This window comes from Chiloscyllium plagiosum, chromosome 17 (assembly GCF_004010195.1).
Source record: "Chiloscyllium plagiosum isolate BGI_BamShark_2017 chromosome 17, ASM401019v2, whole genome shotgun sequence".
NCBI classification, from domain to species: Eukaryota; Metazoa; Chordata; class Chondrichthyes; order Orectolobiformes; family Hemiscylliidae; genus Chiloscyllium; species Chiloscyllium plagiosum.
The window spans coordinates 71956082-71966538 of NC_057726.1; the positions used below are offsets into that span (position 1 = coordinate 71956082).

General features: G+C 42.3%; 1 protein-coding gene across 1 annotated transcript in view; it reads right to left on the bottom strand.

Annotated features, from left to right (window-relative positions):
* Positions 1-5133: 5133 nt before the first annotated feature.
* Positions 5134-10457, bottom strand: part of LOC122558615 (glutathione S-transferase A-like) — an 18263-nt gene continuing 12939 nt past the window's right edge. The window contains exons 5-6 of the mRNA XM_043707404.1: positions 9706-9794; positions 5134-5539 (exon numbers count right to left, since the gene is read on the bottom strand). Of these exons, the coding sequence (XP_043563339.1) occupies positions 5407-5539; positions 9706-9794 (222 nt within the window). The 3' untranslated portion in view covers positions 5134-5406. The remainder of the gene's footprint in view (positions 5540-9705; positions 9795-10457) is intronic.

Below are 10457 nucleotides of genomic sequence, written 5' to 3' on the forward strand. Positions count from 1 at the left end.
GCTGTGTAGCCTTTATATGAAGCACTATTCTGAATATCCATGGTTCTGTCTCTTATGGTGGGCGGTCCTATTTCCAGATTTGTACTGTAGTGGTCTGTAGATGGGGTCTGTTTCAACATATTTGTTTATGGCACCAGGGAATGAATACCAGGCCTCCAGGAACTCCTGAGCTTGTCTGTGTTTTGCCTGTCCCAGTTGAATTGGTGTCCTTCATTATCAGTGTGTATTGACATAAGGAAGACCTGATTCTGTCATTTTGTTGCAAGCATTGCTCATGTATTCTGGTGGTGAATTTCCTGCCTGTTTGTCTTATATAATATTTCTTGCAGTTGCTGTATGTAGTGGGTATGGAGTCTTTTGTCATGGATGGTAGCTGGTGAGGTGTGACTGTTGGTTTGTGTACTGTCATTATTCCCAGAGGATGTAAGAGTCTTGTAGTCAGTTCTGAGATGTTTCTAACATAGCATTGGGTGGTCAGTGTGTTGGGGCGCAGAGTCTTCTTGTATGCTTGGCATCGGTGGATGAAACTGTTAAGCTACCCATTATTCACAGGGACTTTTTAAAAGGTATTCCTCTTTTTTGCGAAGCTCTGGGGTGTTGCAGTGTGTTATAGCCCATTAAACAGAGTCATGACACAGCTCGGTTTGTGGACGTTACGGTAGTTACTGTTGTAATTAAGAATCTGGTCTGCGTATGTAGCCTTTCTATACACCCTGGTAAGGAATTCACTGTTCGTTCATTCCACCAGTATGTCACAGAACAGAAGCTGGTTGTAGTTCTCTTCTTCTCTGGCAAACTTGATCCCTGCAAATATGCAATTAATAAGGTGGTGTGTGTTTTCCAACTTGAACCGTTTGATGATAACAAAGGTATCATCCACATATCTGATCCATAGTTTGGGCTGGACCTGGGGGAAGTCTGTGCTTTCTAGTCTTTGTATCACTGATTCAGCAATAAACCCAGATTGGTGAGCCCATGGGTATCCCATTGATTTGTTCATACACCTGGTCATTAAAGACAATATGCTGACCATGCAGTATCTTTGCTGATAGTTTCATTGGCAGTCTGGGTTGTGGATTTGTATAGAAGTGCGGCTAGTATTTCCTTCACCAGTGTAATGTTAGTAGAGGTGAACAGCACTGTAATGTTGAATGAGACCATCATTTCATCCTTATTGATTTTTGTATCTCTGTTGAGGAATCCCTGTTTTGAGTGGATGGAGTGTGTTGAACCCGCGACAAGATGGTTCAGTCTGTGGTGTAGCACTTTGTTGGTGTGCCTGCGTCACCAGTGTCTGAGGGGAAGGTCTGGTTTGTGCACTTGGGGAGTCTGTAAGAGCCGGGCTTGCTGTGAGTTTAGTCCAATTCCTGCTGGTCCTAGTTTACTTACTGTTGCTTTTGTTTGCTTCCTTTTGGTTCCATCTATTTTCTGTTGGTTCAGTTTGACTCTCATTAGTTCACTCTACATCTTGGTTCATTCTATTTCCTGATTCGTCAGTCTGTCTCCTATTTGACCAATCTGCCTCCTACTAGTTCAGATTGTTTCCTTTTGGCACAGTCTCCTTCTGATTAGAGGGTTAAATGTAGTGAGGAGAAGGTGACAGAGGAATGTTGGTTAGTGAGTAGAGGGTGATAGGGGAATGTAGGTCAACGAATAGAGGGTGATACAGGAATGTAGATTAGTAGTGGAGTTTGATAGTGAAATGTAGTTCACTGCATAGAGATTATAGACTAACACAGTACAGGGTTACAGAATAATGTAGATCATTTAATACAATGTGATAGAGGAATGTAGGTCAGTGAGTATACAGTGAAGAGAGTATATAGGTCACAGAATAGCCGATAGTGGAATGTGGGTCAGTGAGTAATGGGTAATAAAGTAATGTAAGTCAGTGAGTAGAGGGTGTAAGGGGAATGTAGGTCAATGAGTAGAAAGTGATACTGTAATATAGTGAGTAGAAGGTGATCGAATAATATAGTTCAGTGAGTAGAGGTTATTGAGTGATGAGGTCAGTGAGTAGAAGGTTAGAGAATGTAGATCAATGAGTAGACTGTGAATAAGAAGTGCTGATCAGTGAGTAAAAGGTGATTTGATTTATTTATTATTATCACATGTACCTAGGTACAGAGAAAAGTGTTTTATGTGCAGTGCAGGTTGTACCAAAGTGCACAGGATAGTAGAAAAGGGCGAGGAATACAATGTTACGTTTGCAGAAAAGGTATACCGAGAGTGGGATCAATATTAAATTTAAGGCTCATTCAAAAGTCAAATAACAGCAGGGAAGAAGCTGTTCTTGAATCTGGTTGTACATGTATACAAACTTTTGTATCTTGGAAGAGGGTGGAAGAGAGTGTAATTGGGGTGGGGGGGACTTTACATTCGTTCCTTTCCCGAGGCAGTTGGAAGCGATAGATAGAATGAATGGATGGAACAGCCGGTTTGCATGATGGACTGGGGCTATGTTCACGACTCTCTATAGTTTCTTGCAGTCGTGGGAATGGCAGTTGCCAAACCACGTTGTGATGCATCCAGATAGAATGCTTTCTATGATGCACATATAAAAATTGGTGCGAGAGTAGGGGAATAAACCTCAGTGAGTTAAAGATGACAAAAGAATGTCAGTCAGCGAGCAGATAAGAGATAGGAGAATGCAGGTCAGTGAGTAGATGTTGTTACAGTTACCTAGGTGAGGGGTAATGTAAGTCAGAGATTAGAGACTGATACATTAATGTAGGTCAATGACTAGATGGTGTTACGATAATTATGTTCAGTGAGTAAAGGGTGACTGATGAATACAGGTTAGTGACCAGAGGGTAATAAGGTAATCTGTCCACGAGAAGAGGGTAACAAGAATATCAGTCAATGAATAAAGAGGGTTAGGGGAATGTAGGTCAGTGAGTAGAGGGTGATAAAGGAAAATGTAGGTCATTAAGTTGAAGATGTTTAGGGATAATGTATAGAAGGTGATAATGGAATGTCGATCAACGATTACAGAGTGATAAACTGATGTGCATCAGTGAGTAGATGATAGAAGAATGTAGGTGAGTGAGTAGACAGTGATACAGTAACGTAGATTCAATGAGTAGACAGCAAAAGAGGAATGTGGGTCAGTGAGTAGAGAGTGACACAGTAATGTTGATTCAGTGAGTAAAGGTAAATAGAGAAATGTAGGTCAGTGAGTTGAGAGCACTTGGTGAATATAGGTCAGTGAGTGGATGGTGTTAAGAGGATTGTAGCTCAGTAACTAGAGGTGATATGGGAATGTCAGTCAGTGAGTACAGGGTGTCTGGGGAAAGTGAGTCCATGAGTTAAGTGATAGACTAACGTAATTCAGTGAGTAGAGGGTGATATGGGAATGTTATTCAGTGAATAGAACATGACAGAGGATATATAATCACAGATAGAGGAATGTACGTCAGTGACTGGAGAGGGTGTTTAGAGATAGACTAATGTAGGTCAGTGAGTAGAAGGTAATAGAGGAATGTCATTCAGTGAGTACAGGATTACAGACTGATTTACATCTGTGAACAGGTGATAGAGGAATGTTGGTCAGTGAGTAGACAGTGATACAGTAATGTAGATTCAATGGGTAGATGAAGAGAAAGTATGTCAGTGAGTAGAAAATGACAGCAAAGTTGATTCACTGGGTAGGGGGTGATAGAGAAATAAAAGTCAGTGACTAGTGGGTGATACAGAAATGTAGGTCAGTGAGTAGTGCATGTCAGTGATTCATGGGTGTTGCAGTAATGTAGATTTGTGAATACAGGTTGATAAAAGAATCTAGTTCAATGTGTAGAGGGTGATAGAGTAATGTAGGTCAGTGAATAGAGGGTACATTTTTTGTACTCATGGCACATAAACATTGGTTGGCCAGATAACTATTGCCTGTCCCTGGTGAGCTGCGTCCTTGAACCACTGCAGTCCGTATATTGACTCAGAATGCCATTAGTGAGAGAAATCCAGGATTTTGACACAGCGACAGTGAAGGAGTGGCAAGATATTTCCAAGTCAGGGTGGTGATTGGCTTGGAGGGGAACTTGCCCAGGCAGTGCTTTTCCCACATGTCTGCTGCCCTTGTCTTTCTGGCTGGTAGTGGCCATGCATTTGAAAAGTGCTGGCAAAATATCTTCAGGGAATTTGCAACAGTGCTGTAGAATTACAAAGTCCATCAACAACTTGGCAAGCTGTATTCTGCTAATGGTATTGCATTCAGTCAGCACTGTCACAGAAAATGATGTAACTATTGGGTTACTCCAAGTTAGACCAACAAAATGGCAGCAGAGAATTCAATGCAAGGGAATCAGTACTGGAACAGCACATTCCATTGGCATTTTGGGGATGAAGTCCCAATTAACAGCTCTTATTTTGTAAAAATTATGTATATGACTGGGTAAACTATTAATTCTCCTGTAGTAATTATCTCTGCTAGAAATGGGTGTTGGAAAGGTGTTATTAAGTTCCTCAGTGGCACTTTGCTGATTTACTGTGTGGGACTAGATTGTTAGGGTGGGCTTTATCATAGTCTCTCATCATGTGAAAATGAAACAGAAATCAAGAACAGCAAACAACAGGTTAACTATCAGCCAGGAAGCCGGACAAGGACTAGATTAGATTAGATTACTTACAGTGTGGAAACAGGCCCTTCGGCCCAACAATTCCACACCGACCCGCCAAAGCGCAACCCACCCAGACCAATTCCCCTAAATTTACCTCTTCACCTAATACTACGGGCAATTTAGCATGGCCAATTCACCTAACCTGCACATTTTTGGATTGTGGGAGGAAACCGGAGCACCCGGAGGAAACCCACGCAGACACGGGGAGAATGTGCAAACTCCACACAGAGTCGCCAGAGGTGGGAATTGAACCCGGGTCTCTGGCGCTGAGGCAGCAGTGCTAACCACTGTGCCACCATTGGACCTCCCACCAGTACAGACTTATCACCGTCCTTACTGTAAAAGGCACCCTAGAGAGGAGGGAGTGACTTCCAATGGGCTCTCTGACTGGTCCTCTGTAATGTCAGTGGAACATTCCCAGAAAACAGTATTGACTTTGGTAGTGCCCTAGAGTGTGGGAAGATAATATTTCTCACCACAAATATACCTGTGAAGGAAAAGTATATCATTCAACACATTTCATATCAAGTCTTTATTTTTGCTACAAAGTACCTTTTCTTATTAACAATGATTGTACCTTGACACCCAGATATTGAAATGGATATAGCTCATCCGTCTGATATGTTTAATAAAACTGACAGTCCCAGGAGTAAACGAGACAAATTAGAATTTGCCTCTTTGTGAAACAGCATGTACTGTATCAAAAAGGGCATAATAAATGGTATGATGACCACTCTGTTCATAGGGGATATGTTATTTTAGTCAGAACAGGACAGTGCTGGATGGCAGCTCAGACCTCTTTCAAGGGGTCCATGGTTGGAGGAGTGTCCTTCCAGTGAGGGGGCCAGGTTGCCTGGATACTGGGTCGCTCCTTCACTCGATTGTAATAATCAAGCAGGTATGGATATCTCTTCTGCGACAGTCTACAATCCAAAGTTCATAAACAAGCGTTAAGAGTTTTAGCATTACAGGTTTTAAATCAAGTCATCTCGTCTTCAGAATTAAGACCCACATTCCAGGCACCCACTGTGCTGAATGTAGAAAACTTTCCTTGCAAACCTTGTTTAAACATCTTGCCCCCCTCATCTTAAACCTATGCACTCTAGTATCTGACATTTCCACCCTGGGAAGAAAGAAACTCTTGACTATCCACCCAAACTATGCTGCACAATTTTATAATCTTCAATCAGGTCAACCCTCGGCCTTCATAGCTCGACCAAAAACAATCCAAATTTGTCCAACCTTTCTGATAGCTAATACACTCTAATCCAGGCAACATTCTGATGGACTTCTTTTGCAATCACTCCAAAGCCTCCATACCCTTCAGGTAGCAATTGTAATGAGGTCAATCAGATGGACCTCAGAGTATGAGTTCCCTGTTTGGACCAGATTAACATCCCCAGTTAGGGATCCCTGGCTGAAAAATAAACACAGGAGTGGCAGACATCCTGTTCACTCTGACAGCGTGCTCAGAGGGAGCTGGATTAGTGTCATGTATTGTGCATATGTGAATAAAGGGTGGCTTGGTGACACGATAGCCTCCTCTGCGGAGTTATTTCAATAGCAACAAGAGTAAGGCATGCTCCGGAAGGGATTTGCTTGCAACAGCCATCTTTAAGTTGGGGGTAATCATTTCTGGCATCATGCTTTTATTTGGGAAACTTGATTCATTTGATCCTGCCAAAGATTGACCCAGTATGTGGAAAGAAAGTGCTACTTTTGCCAGAGAAATCAGGGGCAGGTGAAAAGTAACAAATACAGCTGACAACTTTTTCCATTATTAGAAGCCTAACTTTCCAAGGCACCAGATACCAAAACCTTTCAAGAGTTGACAGATTTAGTTAAGGAATGTTATGATCCCAAACCTCCTCTAATTCTGAAATATTATCAGTTTTACTCAGCAATTCCAGAAGAACTGAATCAGTCAGGACTTCTGACTAGGTTAAATCGACTGGCAGAGGCATACGACTTTGGTTTAACCCTTAATAAGATGCTGACGGACTGTCTGGTATGTAGGATTAATATGCATTAACCATGCAAAAGTGCCTACTAATCCAACTGGACTTCAAACAGGCATGACAACTGGTTTTACCATTGGGAAAATACAGGAAATGGAGTATACGAGTTGCAGGGTTTTCCAATGGAAGTAGACACCCTTGCAAATCTAACTGAGCTTGGGGAATATTATTTATGTGAAGGCAATTGCATAATCTCAGTTAGCACATATCCTGAACAGAAGGACTTGAGGTCAACCACAGCAAAACCAAGCCTCATCTAAATGTTAAAATTTGGATCTAGTCTGGCAAGACATTGTGGTTGCTGCAGGTAAATAGACTCGAGACAGCAAAAGAGTCCCACTAGACTTAAATGGAGTAACGGAACTCATAGGCTGATATGCAGGAGAGTGCACACCTTGGAAAATCCAACTACATCTGGGATGGAACAGTTAAATGGCTCAATAACATTCAAATCAGAACCAAACAAAATAAACATCTGGTTAAACAGACACCTGGTTCTACTGGAGAACCGTTTCAGTGATTGTAGAACCAATCTTCAACTAAATTCTCTCTGGACTCCAACCCTCAAGTTTTGTGCAAGGCCTCGTCAGACTGAGAACCAATTCCAGGGAACCTATACAGATAGAGGGTAGGACTGTGGGCATCTTTTACAATACACAGACTCCAGAAGTGTTGATCACAGATAACAGGCGATCATTTACCAGCAGGGAACTGGAGTATTTCCTAAAATCAAATGGTATTCATTGTGTAAGGACAGCTCCAAACCATCCATCATCCAATGGTCTGACAGAAAGAGCAGTTAAAAACTTCAAAGGCAGGCTTAAAGTAACAATTTATGGCGTCATTAGAAACTATACATTCTTGGTTCCTCCTATTTGATTATAGGACCACCCCTAAAGCATCTATAGGGACAGCTCCAGCACAGTTGCCAATAGGGAGAAGACCCAAACTTGAGTTTTTTTTGCAGAAACAACAAGATTGATGAAAGTAGAGCAATGGACTATATGGACTTCAGTAAGCTGTTCAACAAGGTTCCGCATTGCGGACTGTTTAGCAAGGTTAGGAGAACAGGGAGACTAGCCATTTGGATACAGAACTGGCTCAAAAGGTGGGTGACAGAGGCAGGTTATTTTCCAAACTGGATGCCTGTGACCAGTGGTGTGCCACATGGATCAGTGCTGGGTCCACAGCTTTTTGTCATTTACATAAATGATTTGGATATGAACATAGGAGGTATGTTTAGTAAGTTTGCGTGACAGCAAAATCGGTAGCATAGTGGACAGTGAAGAAGGTTACCTCAGAGTACAGTAGGACCTCGATCAGGTGGGCTAATGGGCTACAGAGTGGCAGGTAAGGTTTAATTTAGAAAAAATGTGAAGTGTTGCATTTTGGAAAGGCAAATCAGGACAGGACTTAAAACATTAAGTGGGGAGTGTGGTTGATCAAAGAGACCTTGGAGTGCAAATTCATAGTTCCTTGAAAGTAGAGTTGCAAGTAGATCGGATAGTGAAGGCAGTGTTTGGTATGTTTGCCTTTATTGGTCAGTGCATTAAGTATAGGAGTTGAGCATCATGCTGCGGCTGTACTGGACATTGGTTCGGCAATTTCTGGAATACTGCATTCAATTCTGGTGTCCCTGCTAGGAAAGATATTATAAAAGGGTTGAAAAGATTTACAAGGATGTTGCCAGGATTGGAGGGTTTGAGTTATAGTAAGAGGCTGAATAGACTGAAGCTATTTTCCCTAGAGTATCAGAGGCCAAGAGGTGACCTTAGAGAGGTGTATAAAATCACGAGAGTCATAGATAGGGTAAACAGACAAGGTATTTTCTCCTCCCAGGGTAGCAGAGTCCAAAACTAAAGGGTTTAAAGGTGAGTGTGGAAAGATTTAAAAGGGAGCTAAGGGCCAATGTTTTCATGCAGAGGGTGGTGCACGTATGGAATGAAGTGCCAGAGGAAGTGGTAGAGGTTGGTACAGTTAATTAAGTTAAATCTGATCTTCCCAGACATGATGGTGGAGGCTGAAATCGAAACAGGAATACCAATGCCGGACAGAAGACTCTGCTAAGTGAGAGAGACAGTTTACTTCAGTTTGGTGTAGGAACCAAGGGAATAGCATGATTAAAAGACATGGTCGACACGAAGTCAGGTTCAGTGACATATAGAGTTCAGGTAGGTCCAACAGTCCTGAGCAAGCCATAAACCATATGAAAGCTGCAAACTTACAAATGGTGTCCAGCTCCTCGACAGCCTTTCTAACTGTTCCAAAATGCATGGGGTCTCCCTCTCTGTCAAGCAATGAAGATTCCTCAGAATCTGAGATAGACATGGCAAATGCCGCCGCCTTGACTAAAGAGGACACAAAGGTCTCAGACAAGGCCCTAGCAATCTTCTCTTTTGTCTCCCTTAGTATCCTGGGACAGATTTCATCAGGCCAGGGAGACTTATCTACCTTACTGTTTTTCAAGGCGATCAATTTCCTTCTTAATATCGACATCCCCAGAATATGAACATACATATCCCTAACCTCACCATTATCTCTATCCTTGTCCTCATTAAGGACCTCACCTATTTCCTCTGGTTTGCTATGAATCTACCCTTTCCACAGTTATTCTCTTACCCAGAATATACATGTCAAATGCCTGGGCATTCTCCTTAATCCTACTTGCCTCAGTTAAAAATGACACAACAACAGGTTATTGTCCAACAGGTTTATTTGGAGGTACAACTTTTCGGAGGGCTGCTCCTTCATCACCTGATGAAAGGAGCAGCGCTCCGAAAGTTTGCGCCTCCAAATAAACCTGTTGGACTATAACTTGGTGTTGTGTGATTTTTAACTTTGTCCACCCCAGTCCAACACTGGCACTTCCATATCATGGCTACATGCCAAGGACATTTCGCTACCCCTCCTAGTCTTCTTAATTTCTGGTTTAAATTATTTTCTGCTTCCTTTATCCTCCCCGAGTGCCTTGCCAGGAATGAGTACTGTACCTAACCCTTGAGATATTGAACCAAGACAGAGATTTCTATAGAGATATTTCACATTCAACAATACAACTGTCAGTAACTTACCCAAATCGGACACATAGGGCCAGTTGTGGGAACAGCATGACATCAGCCATGGTGAAGTTTTTCCCTGCTATATATGATTGGGGTCCCATCTGAAGACAAAAAAAAAGGGAGAGATTATATCTGTTCACTGATAAACCAAAAGCATTAGCTCTCTGTCAGACAGTTCCAATTCGCATAGGGAGATGGAATCGGATACAATGGACAGTATCGGAAATCCAATTTTGCCAACAACTAGATTAAAATCAATTCCTATTTCCTCTGCAGTTGAATGCAAAGGGGAAACAGGAGTGTCTGCACAGCTTTACTCAACACAGAAAATGATAAGAATCATAGAATCCCCAGTGTGGAAACAGGCCATTTGGCCCAACAAGTACACACTGACCCGCTGAAGAGTGACCCACCCCTACCCTATTACTCTATATGTACCCCTGACCTAACCTACACATCCTTGAACGTTATGGACAATTTAGCATGGCCTATTCACCCAACCTGCACATCTTTGGGCTGTGGGAGGAAACTGGAGCACCCAGATGTAACCCACGCAGATACGAGGAGAATGTGCTAACTTCACACAGCGAGTCACCCAAGGCTAGAAATAAACCCAAGGCTCTGGTGCTGTAAGGCAGCAGTGCGAACCACTGAGTCATCGTGCTGCCATGAAAACTCTCAGAAGATCCCATTCATTTACGTCCAGCCATACTGAGATACATTAGATTAGATTAGGTTAGATTAGATTAGATTAGATTAGATTA